The sequence below is a fragment of the Copadichromis virginalis genome, linkage group LG6 (genome assembly GCF_057382275.1).
Source record: "Copadichromis virginalis isolate Kocher_CV1m ecotype Utaka linkage group LG6, C_Virginalis_male_GT1.1, whole genome shotgun sequence".
NCBI lineage: Eukaryota > Metazoa > Chordata > Actinopteri > Cichliformes > Cichlidae > Copadichromis > Copadichromis virginalis.
Window position 1 is genome coordinate 11358926 of NC_140623.1, and position 26715 is coordinate 11385640.

The 26715-nt window shown below is 42.5% G+C and overlaps 2 protein-coding genes and 1 non-coding gene across 3 annotated transcripts; all 3 read right to left on the bottom strand.

Annotated features, from left to right (window-relative positions):
- Positions 1-1661: 1661 nt before the first annotated feature.
- Positions 1662-4938, bottom strand: LOC146707293 (dynein axonemal light chain 4). Its single transcript, XM_085458621.1, has 4 exons — positions 4749-4938; positions 4297-4376; positions 2855-2938; positions 1662-2722 (listed from the first exon to the last, which is right to left on the bottom strand). Exons 2-4 carry the CDS (start codon positions 4366-4368, stop codon positions 2558-2560), a joined length of 321 nt encoding a protein of 106 aa, XP_085314747.1. The 5' UTR covers positions 4369-4376; positions 4749-4938; the 3' UTR covers positions 1662-2557.
- A 5078-nt stretch (positions 4939-10016) lies between these two features.
- Positions 10017-10088, bottom strand: trnap-cgg (transfer RNA proline (anticodon CGG)). The gene has a single exon. It is a non-coding gene; the product is annotated as a tRNA-Pro (tRNA).
- Positions 10089-11320: 1232 nt separating this feature from the next.
- On the bottom strand, positions 11321-21842 carry nptxrb (neuronal pentraxin receptor b). Its single transcript, XM_085458622.1, has 6 exons — positions 21685-21842; positions 20696-21487; positions 16994-17390; positions 15825-16066; positions 14688-14867; positions 11321-13965 (listed from the first exon to the last, which is right to left on the bottom strand). The coding sequence occupies exons 2-6, from the start codon at positions 21422-21424 to the stop codon at positions 13720-13722; spliced, it is 1794 nt and encodes a 597-aa protein (XP_085314748.1). The 5' UTR covers positions 21425-21487; positions 21685-21842; the 3' UTR covers positions 11321-13719.
- Positions 21843-26715: the final 4873 nt, after the last annotated feature.

A 26715-nucleotide genomic window follows, 5' to 3' on the forward strand; every position in this document is an offset into this window, starting at 1 on the left:
CAGTTCCTGGAGGATGAAGGAACTGATACCACTGACTCGCCCCCAGGCTAACCTGACGTGAATCCGATAGACCATCTCTGGTACTTTATGCTTTGGTCCATCCAACACTACCAGGCTACACCTCAGACTGTCCAGGAGCTCAGAGATGTCCTGGTCTATATCTGACAGGAAATCCTCCAGAACACCATCCATCATCTTAATAGGAACATGCCCTCATGTTGTCGGGCATGCATGCAAGCATGTGTGAGCAATACAAACTACTGATATCATTTTTGAGTCACTGCAATGAGATTTTAACAAAAGGACTCTGCATAATTTTTTCACTTTGATTTTCTTTTAATTCAGCCCCCTGTAGGTTGACCATTTTCATTTTGTGCCATGCTTTCAAACTGAACACATTACCCAGGTCATATCAGTATAAATATCCAACGTCTTTTTTTTTCCCATTGAGATCTGATGTGTTTTCAAAGTGTACATTTTTTCTGAGCAGTGTATTATTTGTACACATTTACCACAAAACTGAGCAAATTGGCTCACTTTTGTGAGGCCACAGTTAGTAATCACCTGCAGCTGGTGCTTTCCAGCTCACAGAAATTTGTCTCAAATATGTAAGTAGCTGCGTTTTACATCTAAAAATAGCTTTAAGATAATTCTTTGGAGGCCAAGTAAACACCTAAGAGTGTTTGTTGTGGTTCTTGAGTCCAGTGAGGGACTGCAGTGGGCTTAGTCAGGCTTGTGCCAAGTGTAACACTAACACCCATATAAATGTCAGGACCTGTGGTCTCCTAGGAAATCATTGAAACAAGGTTATTAATGTTGCAAATATCACCTTTAATCTTGTGGCTGATGGGTTTAGAGCACCTGACCTTTCACTTCAGGGCTGAGTTTAACACTAGCATGAGAGCAGTGTTTATATTCAACATGCTATTACGTGTTGAATATAAACATGTCGTTTTCGGGCCAGAGCAAATATTCTTTAAACCTTATCTCTCTGTGCTCACAAGCTTGAATTTTTAAGCCATTTTCAGCTTTCATGTAGCGCCTGAGAAATGTTTCATGTAAGTGCTCTGTGTGTGTGTGTGTGTGGTATTGACAGTTTAACTTTGTGTCATCTCACTTTTGTCTGACCAAACACATCCTTTGCCTTTAGTGGAAAATAATATTTAAACTGTAAACCAGACTAATGCTTCAACAAAAACTGAGTCGGGCGTCATCATCCCTCATGACAAGTCCCCATCGCTCCAACATTGATGTTTTCCTTTTTCCATATGAACATAAAGCCTTGGCATCTTGTTTTTTTTAAAGCTTTTTTCCTCCTTTTTGTATTTCTCTATTCTTAGAAAGCCAAGCAAAAGCAGCTGGCACCATTTTATTCCTCTGTGTGAAGCATATATTTTCTTTATTCATTCATATTCACTTGTACTGATACATGAGAGAAATGACATTTCCTGTGCTGGATGCAATCACTCATGTCAGTATAATTGCTTGACTACATTTCAAGGACAAACGGTTCCAATTTGCTCTCAATCTGTCACAAAAACCTCCTTTTCATGAATTGCATTTAATCAGAAACGTGAGCCCGAAGTTTGCAGCATGCTGTGTGGTAACTGTAACGAAGCTCGCAGAAACAGCCAAGAACAAAACAGAGGCAGATGTCGGGCTCTGTTTTACACATTTCAGTTTATTATACAATCAGGTCACTTCACGCGTAATGATCCAACAAAGGATCATTAAAACTGGCATCAACATGAAAACAATCACACTGCTGTTATCACCCAGTGGGGTGATGATATTATTAGGGATAATAACAAACACCTTAACGAGGAGAAAAGGTGAGGTCGGGTGCCGTGTTCGGCTCAGAAGACTCAGAGCCTTTTTAATCGTAAGAAGATGAACTGGTCCTTAAAAAGAAGTGTTTTCAAGTTGCATCAAAATATGTACACATAAAAAAATCTTACAAATTTTATTGAAACACTAGTGCAGTTGGATAGAGAAAGACACGTGTAAAGTTACAGGCGGCGTGGACGGCTTAGTGTTGCGCAGTCTTGTCAAACTGCTGAGCACGGCGATGACGTGGTGCTACTTAAAAAGAAGGAAAAAACAAAAACGTGTGTGTCCAGCACACACAAACATAAAACACTCACACATACACACACTCCCTGCAGAGGAATGAGGGTAAAGGACTTTGGAGACCCTGGCTGGCTGTAATTGTTGGAGAAGTTGAACTTGCTTGCACATGCATGCTCACAAATGTTCTCGCCTCTTTCCTTTTTTTTTTTATTTAATGTACTGAATGGAGAGATGGATGGTTAACAACAGAGAGGAACAGACCGGTGACAGACAAGGCGAGACGCTATTTTTAGGCCCACCAGCCAAAGTCGCAATCAAAACCCCCTTTCTTCTATTCTCGCTGCATTTTTAAAATCAACGAGCACTTCGCGGTTCCTGCCTCAGTGGCTGGTAGCGACCTGACCTAACCTGCCGAAACAAGTATAACCAGCATCTGGATGGTAGCTGGTGGTTCATTTCCAGCCCGGCGAGAACGTCAGAGAAGGTGCTACGAGCACTTCCACACGCAGACGGCCAGGCTTCCTCCGAAGAACATGTAAAGAAGATTCTTCACCTCGTGTGTGACCTCAAAGCCGAAGCCTTCGCCAATGACCACGTGCCACGAGCTGCCAAATTTCTTATCCATGGACTCCTTGATCATCTTTGCAGCACTCTATGGAAGACGGCAAGAAAAAAGAAAAAAAAAAAGAAAAACAGAAGCCCTGGCCATCAGCACAACACACGAGAGAAATTTGAAAAGGCATCCTCAATATTTTACTCAAGACTGAGAGCAAAATATACACACCTCATTGTTGGTGGCATACTTCTCACAGGCTGTAACACACAGCTCCATGGTCTCAACCCTCATTTCCTCTGGCATGTCTGTGTGCTGAGGACAAACACAGAGCTATGACATGAATATAAACAAGTCAGCTAGAAACAACACTGCATTGCCTTCATCCTTTCTGACCGTCCCCCAATGTGGTCAGACAACTTGCCATGCGAGCTACTTCTTCCCTAGCGCTGTCTGTCACTGTGATGCTTGGTTTAGTCAGCGTGCTCTGACTGATCAAATGTGTGAAGACACAATAGCTACAGACTTGATTTTGCAGTTGGTGCTTAGGAGCTGTTTGCTAATCTTAGAGAATACGACACCTTGTGTGAGCCACACCTGAGCCTGCTGTGTTGCCTAGCGTGCACGTATTTAACGACCAAACAAATATTGTGAAGTTTGGTGTGCGCTCTTTTGTTTTCTCACAGAAAGAGAAAAAGAAGGTTCCCAGTAATAACTAAACTAACTCCTACATGAGTGTTACAGTTTCTGTGTCATTGAGACGCAAATGTCACCATCAGATAATGAACTTCTTCATGACACTGCACCGGCTACACAGGCGTCCTTAAGTGACAGTGCAGCACAACTTCTAAATTGCCAACTAAAATTTTAGAAGTTGCGTTTACACAGGTGTGCCACCTTTACACTCACCCCTGCATGCTGCATGTATGGCAGTGGGCTGCTGTCAGCCTGCAGCAAACTTTGCCAGTGGGAAGTGTCTGATAAACTAAACAGGCAGCTTTGTGCGTGGGCGTGAGATGACTTTTTCACACTAATGGCTGCTGAATAGGTGGTTTGATAGGGTTTCTAAATCAGTTTATCAAGTTCTTAGCGATTACATAACAGGTATCTTCATCTAAATTATTATTTTTTGAGTGCAGGCATATTGATTCTTGGTCCCAAAGATGTGTGGAACTATGAGTGCATACCACCACTTTCCTACTTATTTTCAGCCTCTTTCTTTCAGAGTCGTTAAGGCAGACCTCGATGTGAAAATACTGACTGCAAAACTGCTCATTAATGAGGATTTGCTTCACAGGTGAATTGTGATTGGTGGAAATACAGTCACAGGCTAATCAGCTTTTTTTTTTTAAACTGGTGGTGCATTAGTCATGTTTAACCCTACAACTTTTAACTACGAATTAGTCCTTACAGTACTTACTGTGATCTGTCGCAACACTAATTTTCATCTGAGCCATCTTAGTCTGCAGTAGTTGTTTTAAACTTAACATTAAATAAAGTTGACTGTGTCCTTCACTCATTTACAGTCTGCTTATGCATCACAACTACATCTACTAAACCAGAGCAGCCTCACACCTGCATAATCTTTTTATTTCGCAGTATCACAAAAGTCTCATCCACACTCAGGACCTCCTTGTCCTGGTCCTAGGTGAACAATGTCACTTCATTCCTACCCTGATGAGAGGGAAGCTGTGCAGTCTCTTGTAGTCGGCCTCTTCTTTCTTTCCCTCGCCAGTCCCGGCCATTCCGACTCCTGCAAATAAAGCATGTGTGTGCATGTTAAAAATGCTGTCCCCGGAGCGTGTCACCAAGTGTCACTTCATCAGGAGTGGTGGCTATCCTGCACAGCAAGCTCACATCTGTGGCTAACATGACCTGTGTTGGGGACGAAGTTAGCTAACATCGTTTAGCCCTATACTGGCTAACGACAAGAAGTCTCACATCGTAGTTCACACCAGAATAATAAGCGGTTCCACACTTAAACAGTGTCCACAGGTATCGCGTCACGGCAGGTTTGTTAACGGGACAGCGCCTTATCAGGTTAGCAGCCCTAACAGGCTAATTAGCTTAGCATGTTTTCATAGCAAACATTTGATGCACTGGTTGTTTTCTAGCTAAAACTCGCCTTATTTAGATCCACCGTCGCGCCGTTATGGGTTGCCGTCCGTTATCGAGACTTGATAAATGCGCAGTGACCCGGAGATGTGTCACTTACGAAGCGTTTGCCCCACGAAAACTTCTGCTGTTTGACTTCCAGTTCGGTTGTTAAGGAGACATTTTAAACAAGCGATATCCGTGGAGTTGGGCCCCGCCTAGCTCTGCCGAGCTGAGTTCTTATTGGTTGAGAGTCCGTCGATCAAATGGAAAGCAATCCGCCCGTTTCCGAGAACGGTAACGTAACCAAATTAAGTTTTTATTCTTCTGTACTTTTTTTAATAAATTTGAAAAAATGAAGATTAAATGCAAGGAAAATTAAAAGGAAACAAAAAAGGGAAAAAATGTAACGACAGAAATACTATGTAACTGTGTAATTACTTCTGATTCATTTATTACATATAGAAAAAAAGGAGAACTCTTAATACTGACACTGGTTAAGGTGGACCTATTATTAACAGCTTTTTGATACAAGATGGTTATAATAACATATACCTTAAGAATAATTTTATAAAGGTGTCTAATTCTGTCATTTAGTGGAAAATACACAGAAGGTCTCTTGATTTGGACCAGTATAAATGATTTTTACTGTGATACAGAGCTTGAGCTAACACACTTATCATCACTATCTACCTGCATGCATAACTGCTTTTAAATTAGGCCACTCTCCTGTCAATCAGGCAGAGCATGGGTAAAACCTTTTTTATCCATCCTAATCAGCTCTCTGACAGTCTCTGACCCACATTCAGCTGGAAACATGTGCGAGGAATCCCCCAGGTGGATTGATTTGACCCAGAATCGTCAGTCTGCTCTACATACGTGCACCCACAAGCACACAAAACCAAACCCAAGCTCAGAAAACTCCACAGTGCTTTGAAAGATAAATAATTCCACGGTCTGTCAGTGAGAGGTGCGTTTGCTGGTTGTCCATTTAGCCTCAAACACTCTATGGTATAATCCAACCTGAAATACCAACCCGAGCATCTTAAAAAATAAATAAATAATCGACTCTGTTGTGGATTAGAGTGGATTATCAATCAATCCCAGAGAGAGAAAACAATCAGATCACTTGATAATCTTCCTCTCCTTCCACTCTTACGGTCTCCTCTGTTCTTGTCTCTATGATTAATTCCTGGAGAAAAATGCATGCTGTTAACCAATTGCTGGGACGTTTCAACCCTCACATCACCTCCTCTTTATCCGCTTCTCTGAAAAGGGAGTGCCCTGGCTCAGAGAAACACCGAGCCATTAACTAATTGCACAGCAGTGCATTATGTTATGACATGATTTGGCAGGATTTCTGATCAGCCTAATTGACCCATTTGGGTTACAGCATCGGTTTGACCACCTGATATGTGTAGTTTGACAGCACATTCTGACTCTGTTTACATTCTTTGTTTGAAGCCTTTAACCAACGCACACAGTCTTCAAAGCCACAGAATGAATTTGGTCACTATGATTCTCAAAGATCTCAAGTTTTTCTTTTTTAAAGTTAAGGATCAGTCTTTACTTAACCACATCTCCTATCTCTATATCACATGTTGTTTCATTCATTTATTATTATTCAGGTTAAAAATAAGTTTTCATGCTTATCAGAAAAAAGGTGCATATAAACTATGTGATCTGTACCCCACATGGCTGAAAATTGGGTGGGCAAATGGAGATAAAGCAGAGGCAACATAAATTGCAGTTCCCTCAATGGCCACTTGAGGCTGGCAGGACCATTCAGCCCCCCACAGACTCACCCATGTTAAACTGCTTAGCTTTAATACACACGTATAAGAAATTACAATACAATTTCCACTTTATAGCAAGTCTGTGAGAAGGTTTGTTTTTTTTTAGCTCACCTGTTTAAGTTGTCTCAAAATTTTACTAAAGTTTGCATTATTGGGGGCGTGGCCACTATTGCTATTACTGACAGATATGTGCTTACCCAGGTGTAACATGTTAACATTTTTAGGATGTTTTCTGACACATAGTGTGGCTCTGTGGTACAATTCTTCCACAAATTTTGCGCTTAAGGTTGATCTGAAATTACACCATTCTATTTCCTTTTCTAGATAACATTAATTTATAGCTAACTGTTCCTAAAGAGTGCACATTTATATCCAAATGAGGATGCACATTGCTACCCAAGCATGTTAGCATCGATTGATAACTTAGCACTCAACCATCCCATCTAAATATGATACAGTTATGTAAAAAAAAAAAAGTTTTCACACGATTCAATTCAGCCATGTAGAAAAATAAACTCACCCTTACTTACCCTTGGAAACCAGCAGCTGCTAATCAAAAGCAGCTGATTAAGAGCTCATCAGAAAGCAGAACTTTTGGCTGTCTATGGAACATTCCAGTGTTTGATGGCTTTATGTTAAATGGTTAATGACCTGCGCTTTACTTAGCCAAAGCACTTTACACTACATTCAGTCATCCACCCATTCACGCTATATTGTAGTCACAGCTGCCCTGGGGTGCACTATTTGTGCAATGACAGAGGCGAGGCTGCCGGATACTGGTGCCACCAGGCACTTTGACCAGAAGTGTCTTGCCCAAGACAACAAAGACTGTTGGAGCCGGGGCTCGAACCGGCAACCTTCTGATTACAAGACGAACTGCCAACTCTTGAGCCACGATGTCCCACAATCTTCCCAGGAGTTTAAAATTCCCCCCAATATCAGGCAACTCAATGTAGTAGAAACTGGAAGAAACCCAAGAGCTACATCTCAGACTCTCCAGATCTCAGATAGCATGTGAAAGTTCATGACAGCATGTTTGGCTTCTGGGAAGCGTTGCCAGGAAAAAGCCTCTTCTCTCTGAAAAGAACATGACAGCCTGACTTATGTTCGCAAATTTGCATATGAAAACAACAATAGCAAGGCTGGCCTTTACTTTTTTATATGTATTTGGATTAGTTACATTCAAAATCATCAAGAACTTATTAAAATAAATGCTGAGTGGTATAAAACACTTGTACTAATATAGTATTTTTCTACACAACTTGAGCACTCAAAGTACTTTCTTACTCCAAGCCTCATTCACCCACACTTTTCTTTTTTCCCCTCCCCCAACTATGCCTAAGTGATCCTAACCTAACATCCACACTCCAATGGATGCTCTGGTGGCAACCTGGGGTTCAGTATCTTCCCCAAGGATATAGTACTTGACATGCCAGGGATCGAACCATGAATCTTCTGCTCCATCTCCTTAGCTACAGCTACCCTCCTCAGCTGTTTCACACTTCAATCACATGTGAAACAGCTTCAAAAATACACTGAGTGGCAGAAAGCAAGCACTGCATACCCAGGTGAGAAAATCACAAAAAAGGTGCCAGAGGGCTGGTGGGTACGCTGAAATGAGAATGTCAAAGTAAAGGAAAGAAGGAGATGTTTTTGACAAACGGTGTGTTGAAACTATGTCAAGAGAAAAGCTGGTGATATAAAGACCTTGAGGAAATTATTTATCACAAGGGGAAAACACACTGTAAATATTTTATGTTAAGTATGAGATGAGGCCAAGAAAAAGAAAGTAAAAGTAGTTTGGATAGTGGAGCCTAGGTTTTTAAAGCAAAGCAAGTAAAGGTGAATAACTACTTAATTGTACAATTATGAGAGGATCTGTAAGAGCTGCATGACTGCAGGGCTCATGACAATGAAGCCATGAGTTGCAGTGACAATAAAATCCATCTGTAATCTTTTTTTTTTCTGTAGTCACGAGAAAGACTGGCGCTCGCCTCCCTGCCAAGTCTGTCCTGAATGAAATGAGAAAAAAAAATGTGCAGAAAGATTCTGAGAGGCTGTAAGATTAAATGTAAAAACTCGTGTTAGACTTGTCGCTGGTTGGTAGTGTGTCACATAAGGTTTTTCATAATAAAATGCCGCCCTTACACAGAGGTAATAAGGTATCTATAATTCAACAGCTGGGGAAGCAGACTGTTGGGGAGAGGAAAGGAACGCTCCATGTGACTCTGCTAACAAGCTGTGACAGAGGCGACATCAACAGAAAGATGGAGCCAAGAATCAGAAATTAACAATGAAAAACAATATTTGCTGCTTAGATGATTCATCTGAGTGATTGACTAATTATCCATCTGAGTGATTGGCTGATGACTCTCGAAATATGTCCTTAAATCTCCATGTCGAGGAGCCAGCATCAGCACAAATGTGGCAAAAAGTGTGTTCAGACAGAAAGAGAAGCAATTTTTCCCTGTCTTGTTCTCACAGATTTGGCTGGTTGTGCTTGTTTGCCTCAAATGGCCATTGTTGTATACAAGCATGGTTTGATGTTGAAAACCAAACATCCCACAATAATCCATCCACAGGAAACTATTGTGCGTCTGATATGGGGGCTTTTGCCCCCATCCTCTCTTTTTCATTCTCTTCTCTATCTTCTCTTGTTTCCCCTCATGGTATATGGCACTTTTCTATTCTAACTGAGCACTTTTTTTATATACAACTCACCTCATTCATTTTTTTTTAATGTAAGTAGTTTCTATTTAACATTGACACAAATCCATACTCTGGTATAACTTGGGGTTAGACAAGGGTCAAACCACCAACCTTCTGGTTAGCAGGCAGCCTGCTTTAAACTCCTGAGCCACAGCCACCCAACTGTCAGGATGGACGGCTGCCTCTTTCTGATCCGAGAGTTTTTCTTGTCAAAAGGGAGTTTTTTCCTTCCCACAGTCACAAAGTTTAGTTATTAGGGTTTTCTTCAGAAGACTGTGGGGTCTTTACCTTACAGTATAAATGACCTTGAGGTGACTGTTATTGGAAATTGGTGCTATGTAAATAAATCTGAATTGAAAATGAATTGCTCGCTCCAAAAAATCAACTCAGCTTTATAGCAGAAGCAGGTTTATTCAGCCTGGTGCAAAAAATTGTGTTGTTTTTTTCATTTCCTCCTTCGCAGCAGCTGTACAGGGAGTAGCCTTTTATATAACATGCTAATTTAAACTCTAATTAGGAATTATTGACATGTGGCATGTGGGTGTTGTTGAGCCTTGTTCACGTTCTTGTTCATATTCAGCTGTGGGCATACATGGTACCAAACATGGACGTAGCCTCTGTGTCTGAAAAATTAGGCCAATGCAGAAGTGCCATGAGATGGCAATAACTGCAGTTGCAAAAAGATTAGTTGTTATTAGAAACTTTAATAAAAACCACTTCTTTAACCATTTTCCCTGCTTTTTTTTTTCTTTTTCTTCATTCCCTTGGAACTTTTTAGAGCAAAGCAACAAGTGGGGCTCGTCCGGGATTTGAACCCGGGACCTCTCGCACCCGAAGCGAGAATCATACCCCTAGACCAACGAGCCACTGATGAGTCACCAATGGCATAAAAGATTGGTGTACCTACATCGCTTGTTGAACCTACAGAGACCTGTTTAGCTTCTAAGTAGCCTACCTATTAGCTTAATTTAATCATCTTTAATGATCCATTGTTAGCGTCTCTGTTAAAATCATGGAAAAAAAGGATGTACCTTAGTAACGAAGCTAACCAATGGTTAGTGGTTAGTTGGTCTATCCTTTTGTCCTCTAATTTCTGGCTTTGAAAAAAAAAACAATATGCACAGCCAGAATAAACTCAAGGGTTGAAAACATTACTTGATGTGTTGATTTTTTACAGTCTATCCTTGAAGCCACAAAGGTCAGCTTCCTATTACCAAAGGTATCTAGCCACCATTCGTTTCTGCATGAAAATCTTACTGTGACCCACACAGTTGTTGATTTTTCAGTCTAGAGTGGCAGAAGCCAGTTTATCTCTAAAGCTTTCTTTCCTGCCTCCCATAGATTATTAATATCTTCTTGGGAAACAGATCATAGATATCTTTTATTTCTTCTTCTTTGGCATCAAACACAGTGAGAACCTCGAGGGGATTCTTCTAACCAAACTCTCCCCTTTCAAAAAAAAAAAAATGAATTTAGACAGATAAAAGGAAACTTACTTAAATTACAGCTAAATTTGGTGTTTTAGAGATAAAAGTATAGAGAGTGTAGACATAAATTGCTGGTCATCAGACTGTAAAGGTTGGGTTTTGAGGAAGTCACAGGAAACCAGCTGAAGTGAGATTGAGAACTTTAATGAAGTGTTGTGCAGTTGGAGGTTAGACTTGAGCTCACAGCTAAGATGAACCGATCGCCAAGAAATGTGGTGTGTGGGCAGATGAGCAGTCACGAATCATCATGATCTTCGTTAAATTTATGAGTAATCTATTATGTCTACATCAGCGGTCAGGATTTCTGTGGAGTGTCTTTGCTGAGTACTGCCTCCATGTAAAAGACACACACGTGCCATCTGACAGCAAATACGCTGTTAATCCAGTCTGGCACACAACAAAAAGAGCTTAAAGCCTTTTCTTAGTGTGTGATTATGTATAAAGGCTTGCATGCTGAGTGCAATTGTTTAGTTGAAGTGTAATCCGGATGGCTTGGCAAGTGTGAAGGAATCAGCCACTCAAACCCAGCACACACATCCCACACTTTCTTCTTTTCTTTCTTTTTGCTTTTGTTTTTTTGACGTCATGTTAAAAAGCTACGACTCCAGAACTGTTGTCATAACCACTTTATTAGTTTTTATCCACCTATTTCACAATACCAAAGAAGATCCATGAAGATGCAGATAAGGACAAGCGCAACACTGTCACAGCCATCAAACGACCAAACAAAACCGAGAGAGAGAAACAGAAGAAAGAGACGACGAAGAAGAAAACTCTAAAAAAAAACTCTGACCATTCTGTGGGCACGAGAGCCCTGGCAGGCACTTTACAACAGGGTGTCAAATTGTTTGCGGGAATGATGGATTGAGGTAATAAGTGAACAGAAGCACTGAGTGTATCTTAACCACAGTTCATTTCGCTGCACAGTGTTGACTGGATACATTTTTTAGCGTAGCTGGACGAAGCGAGAATTAAACCCTCGGCCCTCACAGTGCATCTGGTTTGCTCTTCCCTCCTCTATTTCCTGTGATGTCCGCCTCGCATATCCGCCTCAACTCCATGCAGGCCATTAAGCGCATCCATCTCAAGCTGACTATGAAAGATTCAAATCAAATGCCAGACATCAGAGGAATACAGCCATGTGACTTTACAGATTCGCCGCAAAAAAAACCCCAAAACAAAACACAGAGCATCACAGTTTAGTTAACTGTCTGTGAAGGTTCTCAGTCATCCAGGTCATCGTAGTCTAAGGAGCTTAGAAACAAAACGCCTGGACTTCTTTAAGGTTCTTTAAGGTTCTGAGCTCATCGTCTGGGAAGGCCCACTCACATCCTGGGCCATCAGACCTCAAATCACATGATGGGGTGGGGCTAGGTTTCACAATGAGCTCACCTGAAACCTTGGCTAATTGTGACCTACACCCATTTTCACACCTTGGCTCATGTGATTAGGTAGAGGATCATTAGGGGGTCCATTGTCCCTCTTGGGGGACACTCCCACAGAGCTTAAATCTGGGACACTCCACCGTTTGACCCTAAAACTGAAGAAGCTTCTCAGATGAGAAGTGAAATGTCTTCAAGCAAGTTAAATTAATTATTTAAGTAAAAAAAGTCCCGTACGATCAACTTTGGAAAAAATGTGCTCAAAACCAAGCAACTTAAAACAAGGGAAATATATATATATATATCCTTCATTAAATGTAAAAAACGGGACTCAAATGCTTCCATGGTGCATAACTATCAATAAAAAATGCCAACAATCTAATGTAATCTAAAGGCTTAATGATTTTACTATCTATTTGTTTGGCTTGTAGTTCTTCAGGTTACTTAAAAGGTGGCAGTAGTTTGACTTTACTGTCGCTCAGTGGAAGCACAGTCTTCCCTTCAGGTTGTGTTTTCTGCACAGAGCCAGCTGTTAAGTACAAAATGGCCATCATGGAATCAGTCCACCTCATGCCCTCCCCCTCAGTCTGTGAGGATTTAATAAAAACATGTGTAGAGTGGGGCAGTGTGGAATACGTACACTGTAATTTTCACCAAAAAAAACAAAACAAAACATTTACATTTCATCTGATTTACATTCAGTGATACCACAGTTATATCGTAATACCAGTTCTCTTAGTGGTGCTTAGTTAGACATGACGTTTTATTTCAGGGGTCGGCTGAGAGCGCTGTTTTATCTAAGCTGCAAACAATAAGAAAAGAAAAACGCTGCAACTTCACTTTGCTGGGCTGTGAGATGCACGAGAGGCTACAGCAGGCATGGGGCGGGGAGGAGCAGACTGATACAGAGCAACATTAGCAGAAGTACATTACACATTATACATTTATAAGTCCACTGGTTTACCGAATCGTGGTATGCAATATTGAAAAACCGAAAAGCACACAGACTTTACTCGACAGGATCATATACAGTTAAAAACGGACCAAACTCGGTTTCCCCATTGAGTAATAAAAATAGATATGACCACTAGAGCATGTCAGAAATCAGCTGTAGCATCATAACACAACCAGCTGGACACGGGATGAAGAAGAGATGGAATTTTGTGTCACTGTGTTGCAAAAAAACAACAATGGAGAAACCCTTAGATGTGGCATCGTTAAAGGTTCTTTCCATGACTGCACTGAAACCTGCAGGAATAATCTCGTATGGCTGACTGGCCCAAGAGATTATCATCTAAACCACAGATTCCACTCTATCAATGCAGAGTCTCCGTTTAAACACGTTCACGCCAGAGGTTGATTGACCCATGCAAGCCTTCACTAAGGTGATTCTGTGACTAAACTCACTGTATCTCACTGCAGAAGTAAACACATGAGCGTGGACACCAACACAAAGAACAGAACAGATACACCACGCTTGACAATTTAATAGTCCACTGGTAGTAAGGTTACCAACCCCCAACAAGCAAATTATACTGGATGCTCCAACTTGGATAAAAACTCTTTAGACTCTTCAATTCACTCCTAAATTGACCTCTCAAGCATGGCTGCCCTCTCCCAGTCATTCTTCACTGTTTGGGGCCAGAGGGGTTGGATCTCTGGGCGGCGTGGCACGGGTCCAGGGACTCCTTGGTGGCGCCGCCGTAGACATCTACGTCGTGGTCGGTCCAGGGCGCGATGTTGCCCAGGGCCGAGGAGCTGCAGTCGGCCACGGCAGCCACCTCGGCTGGCTTCAACACCCGGTCCCACAGGTTAAACTGAGAGAGCTCCCCGACCAGAGCCTGGGAGGCATCAAAACGTCCACCCAGTGTGTCCTTGGGTAGAAGAGATAGCACATTCAGAACTTCAACACCAGCCATTTTAAACATTATTACATTATTATTTGTGGTGGGGGGGGAATATCGTTTGGCAGCAGTTTGCTTGACAAAGTTTTTAATTAACATTAAGTAAATAACGATTACCCACTTCTTTGGATAAATACCAAAACTATGCTTTAAATGTCAAATCAGGTAACTGGTGAAGGCACTGAGCTAAAATAAAGTTTATTCTGCAGGAAAATATTACATTTTTTCCTGATTTTGCACAAATACAATTAAAAGTATTAATTTCCCTCTTGTGTCCTGGGATTTTTCTCGATAAAATCAAGTCAACACATCTCAGCCAGCAGCAATCCATCAGCCATCCTCAGAGGAGATTAATGAAATACTTGCTCCCTCTCGAAACTATCCATCAAATTACATCATGCTCCATCAGTGTTTTTGTCTTTTATGCAAGGACAAAAGAGCTGCGGGATGAGCTTCGGGTTGTTCTTCTGACACCAGGGAGGGATAATGTCGCATTTCGTAACCGTTTTGTAATGTAGTTGTTTCGCTAATGAAGCAGCCAAGCGTGAGGATAAACACCATTAGGTTTCTGCCTCTTCATGTGTGAAAAGCTAATGGTGGTTCCTTAAAATAGCTCTCCTGGTTTCTCTGTGTATGTTTATCCATGGATCATTCACCTATGAATCATCCATCCATCCATGCATCCGTCTCACCTGCTCCTGTCCCAGAATGAGGACTCCCCCGGGTTTGATTGGGTGCCAGGCCGCCAGTCCCTCCCCTCGTCCCTTCATCTTCCCACCCTGGTAGGCCTTCCAAACCCCATCTCTGAGAGTCCAGCTGACACAGATGTGCTGCCACTCATCCTGTGGCAGGGACAGGGGCAGCTGCGCCACCTACAGGCCAGAGGAAACAGCGGCCGCAGTTAGAATTTCTCAAACTTGCAAACACTGAGCTCGCATTATAATTGGAACACCTTTCACCACGGTAAACCTCGACTACATTGCACTCTCTCATGGGAACTATACAGCAACTATATGAGCAATATTAAAGGAAAACACTGCCGTGGAACTGACTGTTCCTCAATAATGTATGTTTGCTGTGGATCCCGCTGCTACAAATGCAGAAAAACACAAACAGAGGGCAGGTTCTTCTTACTTTTAATTGATTTTAATCAAGGCATTTGTTCTGGACAAAGAACAATTTTAGGCAAAGTAATGTTGCAGTTTGTGACTGAATTGTGGCCATGATAAATCACAAAAAAGTCTGATTTTAATGCTCTTTTTTTCCCTCCTATCTAGTTTATACTTGTAAATTTTTAATGTGTTGTTGAAGTGCACCGTCTGTTTTAGTTTTACGTTTTCTGCATTATGGGAATACACATATTTTCTTTTTTTTGGGGGGGGGGGGGGGGGGGGGGGTGATCGATGGCTGAAGTGGGATCAACACCAGCGCACACCTGAGGCTGAGAACCAAAACCCAAACTTAATGTAGATGGTGATTCACGTACTGTTTACTCAAACGACAGCACACAGCTGTGACATTTTCAGGTTTGCTTTTTCCATCACTCTTGTAAAATTCAATAAGTCTGTGAGAATGAACATGTTTACATCGCTCACTTTAATAACAGTAAGCCATCAACTATACTCTACTGTTCTGTAAGACATCGTAATTAGTTTCCTTGCAGGCTTCTGTGCTTGAGTAATTACAAGGAAACCTTAAAGGTTATGAGATATTAATGCTTTTCCCGACAAGAACCATTAATTTTCCCATGTAAAATGTTCTGACTTGTCCCAACGTCCAGATATTAGCACAGGTACAACAGACAGGTAGGTCTGAGAAACCCTCGTTACCTTGTCGTTGATAAGCAGCTCCACGGGATTGTGGACTCCCTGTAACAGAACCAGCTCATTGGGCTGCCCCGGCACAGAGTAGGAGAAGGGGGTCCCAATGCCACCCTCTTTGGCTTTGAGCCATAGGCAGGCAGTGAAGGCATACATCTCAGTAATCTCTTTCCTGACCAGGCCGTACATGTAGTTGGTCCGCATAGGGAAGGAGATGACAAAGCCGTCAGGGAACGGTGGCTCCGTCATCGCTTTGGAGACACACATGAAGGAGATGAAGAGAAAGAAGTTAGACGCTGTAAGGCAGACCCAGAGAGAAAACAGCGAGCGATGATTGCATTAATTTATACAAGGACACTGAGGCTTCCCTTCTCACTTGTCTCTGCTAGTTTGCGCTCAAGCCCACACTCGGGCGCAGAGCGCTTGGCAAGAGCTCAGATGTTACAGTTAATGATCACCCTCTCTAACTCGAGGCCACACTGCAGCTCTTAAAGCTGAGAAGATGTAGAGGTGGTCAGAGAGGTTGGGAGAATGACAGAGTGGTGAAAAAAAAGGGGATAAATCAGCACTTTTTCCTATTAACCTTCCTCTTGGCACCTCGCAAACTCTCAATCTCACCTCTGAGCGTCCACTTCTCCCATTATCAAAGAGCGTATACTCCTTTTTCGAGAAGCTTTCACCTGCAGTAACCTTATTTCTGCTCAGAAAATCTGCAAATAAAGCCCTTCAAAACCAACGTGACACATCCAGACCTCGTTCCTGACACCCGCAAAGCAAGAATCCTTCCCATAGGTCCCCCGTGAGGATGAAGATTAAAGCAGGTAAAAGCAGCAGATGATTTCAGATATATTATTCTCTCCTTCCTTTATTTTATTTTTATTTTTAGCTCTCAGCTCTCACTTTGACATTTTCCCACTCTTAAGCACTCATTAATCATCTAATTTTAATCTAAAGCATATTCTCTGCTGCTGAGATGACCCAGTTCACCAGCAGAGCTCGTTAAACTTTCATTTCAGCCTTCTCTTGCAATGCTCTGATCTACATTCAGCTTGATGTTGCCCTTGTCTTACTACCCTTTACATCAGTTAATCTGTCCCTTCCTTCGTTCATTTAGCCAACAATGTCATGTCTTTATTTCGCCTCCTCTTTTTTTCCTTTCTTCCCACCCCCATACTCACTGTGTTCCAGCTCGGTGACACGGTGGCTGACGTTGTCGATGCCCTTGTTGATCTTCTCATGCTGGCCCTGAGTCTCCTTCCTCATGGCCTGTCTCTCCTTCTCTAGCATCTTTATCTTCCTTTCCAGCTCCCCTTCCAGGTCCTCCACCCTCCAGGTGCTCTTTCCACGCCCAGGGGGACCCTTAGCAGGAGGCCTGGAGGCAGAGGAGCCTGGGGAAGCAGGACGGCGGCCCCCTGGGGCAGACCCTGCAGATAGGGAGGAAGTACTGCTGGAAGGCGGAGCTGGAGCCTTGCCAGTGTTACCAGCTGTGCTGCTGCCGCTGCCGCTGCTGCTGCCGCCACTATTTACGCCCACAGATGTGTCTGTGAGGTTCAAAGCAGCAGGGCCTATCTCTGCCTGTAGGAGAGAAATAAGAAACACAAGGTCTGTGTTAGCATTGATGCTAGTTATTACTGGTTAGACACATTTAGAGAACAAATTTAACAACAGCAGATTTATGACAAGGACATAAAATGATTCAGTAGGTGAGTAATGCTACAGTTCCAGTGACAGTTTGGAAGTAATATATATATATATATATATATATATATATATATATATATATATATATATATATATATATATATATATATATATATATATATATATATATACATATATATATATGTCACCTGTGTATTCACAAATGAAACCAGGCACACCCACACTAAATGATGTGTTTATAATATAATAAAATGAATCATAATTTGTTCCTCTATGAATATTTGAACCCACTTAACTCCATGAAGTAGTGGGATTTGAACCCACCCAGATCTAACCACCGTGTGATTTGGAGATAGTCTACAAAGGAATATGTTTCACTTTTCTCTTTGCTAAAGTAGCATTTTATGACTGATTGTAAACATTAGTAGCATGAAACACTTTCTATATTTACTTACACTTAGTGTAGTTTTAGAGTCAGGTTGGGAGAGTGGCAGAAGGATTGTAGATTACAAACCATGTTTTGTGTTCTCTGTTCAAAAGTAAAGTCACGCTACTATTTAACTGTTTTGGCTTATTACATGTGGCCCTTTAATGATTACTTTTCTAGAGTACAACCAATTATATATCATATCAGCCGATATCACTCACCTATTTGCTGATACTGACATATCAGCAAATAGGTTTTACAGCTGAAGATAAATGAAAAGTAAAAAAGCAACAAAGACGTGGGAGAAACACCCTTCAGCCTTGTTACTAATGTTGATGTTACATAGTTTGTCCACCAGAGGGCACTCTGCAACTTCCTTGTTAGCCAGTGTTTGGAACACCAAAAATTCATCAACCAGCTGATTTGAACAACTTGTTAAAATAACAAAAAGATTATTTTTAAAGTTCACTGTCATAAATAACTGAAAACAATAAATTTTAAGCAAATCTGTTTATGATTTGTGTTTTTTAAAAGAAATATCGATTGATATATTGGATTTCTGAATCACTAAATATCAGTATTACTCTTATATCAGTCTGGCTGAAGCCTTTTCTTAAAAGAAATGTTTTCTGTGCTTTAACATCGAGCATTTTTATCTTGGCAGCATTTTCACAGCTGCTAACCAAGAGTCAGTCTGCATGGTAATGTTAGAGCTTTTTGTTCAATGTCAAAAGGAAATGACTTTTTTGAATTTCAAGCACTGAAAGACATCCTTGTCAAACAACACAGTGGCACTGAATGCAGCCTGTCTAGACACAGAGGCATCTCCTTGTAAGCCATTTATCCTGGATGTTGCTGTACTCCTGGCTTTCCTGACCCATGATGTCTGGAAATATCCACCCCAGAATATGTGTTGTTACATGCAAAGACATATTTTCACCATGTAGGCTTTGTGCCAAAAATAATATATTTAGATATGACTCATTTGTTGTCATGAAAATTTACATTGGTAATTGTAAATGACTACAAATTTGAACATTTTATAACAAACCTGTGTTTGTTATATGTTTGTGTATATTTTTACATGGTATTTATCTAGATTAATACTTGGTTTTCTATTTAATTGTTCTCCTTTCTTTTATGTAGTTTTTTATCTTACCGAGACATCTGCTTACTGTGATATTTTAATTTATTAAGCTGTATATTTAACTACATCATTCTCAGCTTATTTGCTTTTTGGGATGAGTAAATTATAATTTACCATATTTCTTTATGGCTTTGTCGCAGCTTTATCTTTAGCACTAATCTTGCATCACCGAAGCTTCCTGTGAGCTGATTTTTTTCCACGTATGCTTAATATGATGTAATCATTTAGTTCTCCTTTGCCAAACATCTGCCCTGATCTATGTCTCAAGATCTGAATCTTTACTTTGTAATTAAATCTTTGGATTACACCCAGCCTTGCAGACAAGTCCTTTCCCAAGATTAAATGAAAAAAGCACAAGGACTCTGAGCTCCGTCCTCCTCAGAGCGTGTTGTCCAGATGTCAATGACCTCTAATCGTATTGATCACTTTCAATTTTTAATGCTGTTTATTTGCGCCTTAGGTTGGGCGTAGAGATGCCTTGAGCAATGTCAATAAATATTAATTAACTATTTTTTATGAGAGCTGAGGGTGAGAATATTGGCTAAAAGTGGAAAATGCTGTTAAAAAAGGCTGTCAGTGCAGTTCCTATTCACTGTGGGGATATTTGTGAAAAATACATGAACAGATTTAACATAATGGCAATGAGCAGAGCCCAGTCCTGTCTTTATTGCCTCTAAATATGGCTGCCATCGATGTTAGATGTAGTGGTGGTTTAAAACTGAAATGAAACTGCAGGGAAGGGGCTCGACTAATAAGGCAGCGCCATGGAGAGAGCTTTTGTAGCAGCCGGGCACTGGCAATATTAGTAGCCTATGCAGAGCATAAGTTGAAAAAAGAAGGTGTTGGTGGAGGAGCTGTAAAGAGAGAGAGAGCTGTTAGTGTGGATGAGACGGCTTCTGGGGCGATATATAATATCAAGAGAGTTGCTGAGGCAGGACTGGATGTGGACGTCCAGGATATAAATTCTCACTGACGGAGACAACCTTGTAACTGACTGTGCTTGGAGAGCACCAGCAGTGATGCAGCAGTGTTTGTGTGTGGGTGTGTGTCTCAATCTTTGCACACACACACACACACATAAAATCTGACCCCCCTACTCCACCTCCCTCCTTCCTGTCCAGCCAGCTTCATGTTTTATTTATGTCTCCATCCTGCTGTGGGAGATGCGGTGGTACAGGGTATGAGGCAGCAGGGTGGGGGGATGCGGAGGAGCGTGAGGGCCAGCAGGTGGAAAGATTTCCCATGGGTCCGTGTGGAGCTTGCGCAAGAGATCAGGGGTATCTGTGTCACGAGTTAGGCTACTTGTCAGAGGAAAGAGGAGCAGAAGATAAAAGAGGGAGGGGAGAATGAAAAGAGGTGTAGAGAGATAAAGACCAGAGCCCCTCTTCAGGCTCAGAGAACCAGCAGAGCTGTGGCACTTTAATCTGAATCATAAGTCAATTCTAATGGTTAGTCCTAAACCACCACAGTGGATATCAAGCTAAAATTAGGATAGATCTTGAAATGAGCCTAATTTAGACTGAATGGCACTGACTCATCTGCTAATGCATCAGTCTGGTGCCTCTCCAAATCTCCCGCTGTCAAACAAAACTCAGACAGGAGGTTAATCAGCGACAAGCCCGCACTCAGCATCCCTGTGTTTACCTCCAGTTTCTCAATGCGATCCTTCAGCTCCATGATGGCCCGGGCCAGCTCCTCCACGGCCCGCGCCGTCTGCAGCTGTGCCGCGGCGGATGAGGTCACATCATCCCCGGCCATGACGCGGCGGTTCCCGCTCCAGACCCCGATGCTGCGCTCCGGGATGCTCCGCTCGTCCTCCAGGCCGCTCTCGCACTCGCTGAGCTTCCCGGTCAGCTCCCTTATGGTCCTCTGGTCCATGAGGATCTGGTCGTTCTGCTGCAGGACCATCTGCCGGAGTTCCTCCGCGGTGGTCCGCAGGTCTTCATCCCCTGTGCCGTAGAGCGGATCGTCCGCCTGCTGCTGCTGGTGGTCCCTCCGCTGCCTCAGGTCTTTAGTCTTGCACTCTCCCACCGGCACAGGAGTGCAGATGAGTCGGCTGAAGCTGAACTGCTTCGCCGGCCCTCCACCCGTCTCCTCCCCAAGGTTGAGCTCGTTCAGAGTGGGAACCTCCACGCCGATGCCGCCGAGTCCGTTTCCACCATCGTACGACTCCGCGCCGTGCAGAGCGCCCAGCGGCCCGGCGTGAGCCACCGACCCCGGCTCCAGAGGCTGGAGCAGCGACTCCGACGTCAGGGTTCCGTTATCGCTGACGAGAGCGGCGCGTTTGCGCGGATAAACGCTGGCAATGATGCAGATGACCGCGCCGAGGAAGGCCAGAGTGCCCGCTCCCACGAGCACCACTGCGAACTTCATGGTGACCGTGAAGAGCAGTGATGTAGATCAGGAGTTCAGACACAAGGTGACACACACACGAGCCTGCAATAAAAAACAAATACAAATAAAAATCCTTTAAAAAATAATTTAAAAAATAAAACAAAAACAAAGACTTGTCTGGGCTTTGGAGGCTGGAACTCAGAACAGCATGTAGGAAGACTGCAGCCCGCCTCAATATAATCTCAGCCTGACGTGTCAAATAAAGTCGCCAGATCTTTCAGGCGGAATGTGACACTTACTGTAGGAGCGGGTAGATCCGGGGCTCTGCTGCTGTTGTTTCCTCACCACCCTCTGTGTGTACCTAATGTTGACGGCACCGCGCTGTCTGGAGCAGAGATGCTCCCTCTCCAGTCTCCGTGTTGCTAAGCTGCTCTCCTCCGCGCGTTACTATGGGGATCTCTCGGAGAGGAGGAGCGAGGCTGTGGGCATGCGCGGGTCAGAGCCTAGGTGAACCTCCAGCAGCAGCCGAGCAAACAAGGCGATGATGTGACTGCGCTGCCTGAGCGCACATCCTGTTCTGGAGGCTTGGAAGATAAAAGGAAGGAAAGGGGGGGGGTGGACACATTTTAAAAACTTAACATAAAAACCGATGTAAAGAATCCAAACTGCATTGATAAGGGATGCAAAATCCCAGTGTGCAGTGCACTTTTTCTTTCACAACTATGTGTACAGCCTGAGTTTATTTACATGCGACATCTGATGTAAGAAATCGCACGTAAGACGAGCTGCAGCAGAAGTGGAAAGGCTGGATAGTGTAGAGGAGAAGAAGAAAGGAAAAACAGAGACGTGGGACCTTTAACACCAGGGTTTTTATACTGAGTAGGAGGAAGAACATGTTTTCCTCAAGAGGCAGTCCCGACTAATGCAGCACTAACGCCGACAGGAATGATCCAACCCTGACCCTCTGTCCTCTGTGGCTCTGTTCGGCAAACAAATCCTCTCCGCTGGATGGAGGAAAGACTTTTATAAAGTTTTCTCTGCATAGCAATCCAAATAAATATGCATATTTAAATTTAAAGAAAAAGAAAGACATGTAATCTACCACTGTGAAAAGATCTGATGTCAGTGTTGAGAAAGGAAAATAAAGCTATTAATATGTGATTCTTGCTTTGTAATGAAACAACTAAAATCAGTGAGGTCACTTCCCATGACACACCTTTCACCTAGCTTACACTTTCCAGAGATATCTCACAAACACATACTTGCCATATCCACCCGTGGCCCGCTGCTTGGATTGCAGAGAATGAAGCAGAAACTTTTCACTGTGTTTTACAGCAGCAGCCATTGTGTTGTTAGGTCTGAATCATCTGCAGTTTTATAGCCTTCTTACTCACACAGACATCATCGTGCTTACGTCTTCCCCTGACTTGCAACAGAAGTCGACCAGCTGAATGTTGAAAAACTGAGACATATTGTTGAAAGTGCATTTATTTTTCTCAAGCAAGCTCTGGATGCTCATCACATCTTTTGAAAATACATGTTTTATTCAACGTTTAATTTCAGAATGAGCCTGTACTTACACTCAAAGGAATGGAAACAACTTGTATTCTTTTTCTTGTTATGCAGCACTTTTATTTCAGTCCATCTGAGATCAAAGGCCTGTTTGTGCTGTAGGTGGACCATGAATGAGTTTGACAACCCTGGACTTCAGTGTTCTCATTTTAAGGCAGGTCAAACGCTGACGTTTGACACCAAGGTGTTCTTTGCTGTTGGTGTCACGAATTATCGGGTTAATGTCAGCAGGGCTATCTTTGTCACATCCAGCGCCGCTGTAGCTAAAGGAGAATTTGTGTATCTCTGCGTGAATCACCAGCAGCTTCTCACGGAACAGCAGCTTTTGACACCCTTGGATTGCTACATCGTTACTGCAGCAGTGTTTACTGTATTTGCTGTGATAGTGTAGGAGGCGAGTAGGTTTTATTAGCGTTAACCAAAGGTTGATGTATATGTTCAACAGGTTCAGGGACTTGTTCATTACTTCATTTCTATTTCATTCTTAGCGGCTGTTGATGTCTGTAACACACTTTCCAAAAGATATTTCTCTCACAGCTGTTAATATAAGCGTCAGCCTGGACCTCTCGATTCACAGTGACAGTTTTCATTAGCTAATGCCTAATTGCCTAATAATGTGTAGGTCCCCCTTTTGCTGCCGAAACAGCCCCGACCTTTCAATGCATGGACTCCACTGAAGGTGTAATGTGATATCAAAATGTTAGCAACAGATCCTGTAAGCTGCCAGGTGAGGCCTCTATGAATCTGACTTGCCCAGTACATCCCACTGAAGCGCGACTGGACTAAGATCTGGAGAATTTGGAGGCCCATCAAAACCTTAGAAGCCACAGGCATGAAAGGGTGTATGTGATATGCAACAAAGTAATAATGCCTGCTTGCCTTCTTCCCATAGTGCATCCTGGTGCTAGTTGTTCACCAAGTAAGCAATGCACACAGAGCCCCACCTATGTGATGTAAAAGAAAACGTGATTCATATAGAGCAGCCACTTTCTTCCACTGCTCTGTGGTCCAGTTCTGATGCTCACATGTTCATTGTTGGTGCTTTCAGGAGTGGACAGAAGTCAGCACAGGCACCCTGACTGGTCCACAGCTATGCAGCCCCATACACAAGAGTTCAAATAGCTTAGTATTGAACCACCAACCCTCCACTCATTAGCAGATGAACCTCTTGAGGTACAGCCTCCACCCAAGAGTAAGTGGCTGAGGAAATAGGGTTTTGCATTTTCGTATAGCTGTGCATAGTAAATGAATTAAAGGTGTGGAGTTATATCTAAGCTATTTTACAGAGTGGATTAAAAAACACACACTCACACTCTGTTTGATGAACACAAGTGACTTTTTTTAAGGATTTAATTGATGTCTGGAGAAAGACTGTGAAAGCAGCCCCATGTGTCCCACCCAGTCGGGTACAATGATGATAGCATTCAGGCAGTGAGCAGCAGTGCACTGGCTAGATTCACAGCAGCCAAAACATGGTTTCCAACCAACAAGGTTGAAATTGCAGCAAACAATATTTTCATATGGATATCAGATGAACAGATGATTTAGAATATGAAACCAGATCCGCAGCTCCGGCAGCCAAACAATTCCCTCTGCGCTCCTCGTCTGACGTCTCTATTGTCAAAACCACTCCAGGCAGCCAGTCAAATTAAAAAGTGCAGCTGTCAACGCTGGAAGATCTAAAGTGAGATTTATTGTCTCAGGGCTGGTTGTGTCAGATTTTGAGCCCATCCATGAATGGCATAAGTGAAAACCTGGAGCAGCTGGTGGCACTTTGTGTTTGTCAAAGTCATTAGAATTCACCGTTTGTTCAAAACGTCTTACCTATCTGTTCAGTGTAAAGCGACAGACCGGCTAAGTAAAACCAGCACTGCCGTCTGTGTACGGTTGGGAAGCGAATGTAAACACGTCCTCCGACTGCTTTCCTTCCAGTCTGCAGAGCCAACGAAGGCATCTCTGCCTCTTCTTCTTGTGTGCTTGCTCCATAATACAGGAAGTGAGGTGTCACCCATTGATTTTGCAGGGCTTATGTTTGAGAGTGTTTTTTAAAAAATTTTCTCGATGCAGCTTAACCTTGTTAGGAGTCTTTTTTCCAGTGTGGAACATTGCAATCAACTTGACCCGGCCTTTTCGCTGTGAACAGGCTGGAATATTTATGAAGCAAAGAGAAAACATTCACTTTTAGTACCTATTTTGCAAGGACACACACAGTTTAAAATTTCTATTTAACAGGATATAAGGAATACTGTGGAACTACACTGCTGTGTTGGTTTTTACCCTCAAGTCAAACTCCTGCAGAATGAAATGAATGAAATCACATGAAAAATACGGAATATGTATCTATAACCATCAGAAGCTCAAACACCAAACGCAGATGGGCTTCAGTCTAATGACCAGTAACCCAGATTGTGGCTTAATCTCCAGAGGTGACTGAGCTTGCACTCACTAATGCACATGTGTATGTTATATACACAAACACAAACACACAGATGTTGGCCACTCGTATCAAACTCTGGGTCCGTTTTAGCTCCATCTGGCTCATACAGTAAGCGCCTGTGGTATCGGGCCAGGAAGGAAACAGACAGAGAACCAAAGGCAGCACGGGGAAGGAGTGAAAGGAGACTACATGTGTCTTTCTGTTATACGTCCCACAGTCTGAAGGGTAGAAGAATAAAATGAAATACTGCCTGTGGAAAAGGATGAAGCTGTTTGAACTCGACGTATTCATCTCCACATCAAAACACACAAAGATGAATACACAGGCGTGATGACCTTAATATGACCCCCAACTCTCACAATCCATCTGAGAACACAGATGCTGCTGCTCCATTACTCTGAAAGAAAATGAGCAGCTCAACAGCGCCTCACGGTGGACTCTGGCAATAGTGCTCAAGTGAAATTGGTCTTTTTTTTTTTTTTTTCCAGATGGTCCAAGCAGGATCATTATTAGCCATTTCCGCTGTATCAGAGTAAGAACTTATCAGTGTTTTTAAGTAGTGTCAGTACGTACCATCCATGAGTAACTGGAAGCCTTTTCATGCTCTATATTTCTGTGGTAAAAACACAAACTAACTTTCATATATATATATATATATATTTTTTTTTTTTTTTAAATGATTCGTTTTCCAATAACAGAACTGGTCTCTATGTGCAGCCGGCTGTGAGAGGCCCGTTACATATCGGTGACACTGTCTGAGAACATTTATATATGCATTATATTTTTGTTTGTGTTGTACTTCGTAGACGTTCCCTGTACACTCTGCCACGTGAATATGAACAAACATGACAAATAGGGTGGTGGATATGGAGAGATTACCTGATGTGAAGCTCTGGCAGTCAAACATTTCCTGCACAGTGTCATATACATACAACACACACACCTTTAAACATTCCATTAATTCAAGTGCTTTCTGCACAATCCTTTGTCATTGTTGCACTTTTCTGTTGCACTGCCTTGTGTCTGCATCTTTCTGTTCTGCCTGGTGTTGTACTGTTTTTGCAAGTTTTGCACACGTGCACTTTATGTAGTGTGCATGTAGCACCATGATCCTGGAGGAACACCGTCTCATTTCACTGTGTACTGTACCACCGTATATGGTTGAAATGACAATAAAGCCACTTGACTTGATTTCCCTCTCCACCTCTTTTCTGATACAGTTAGGGCCAAGTTTTTGGCCCTTTCAGTCTGACGTTAGGGTGAACTTACTAAGCCATACACTCCTAGGAAGATTTAGCACTTTGTTAACACACACCAGAAC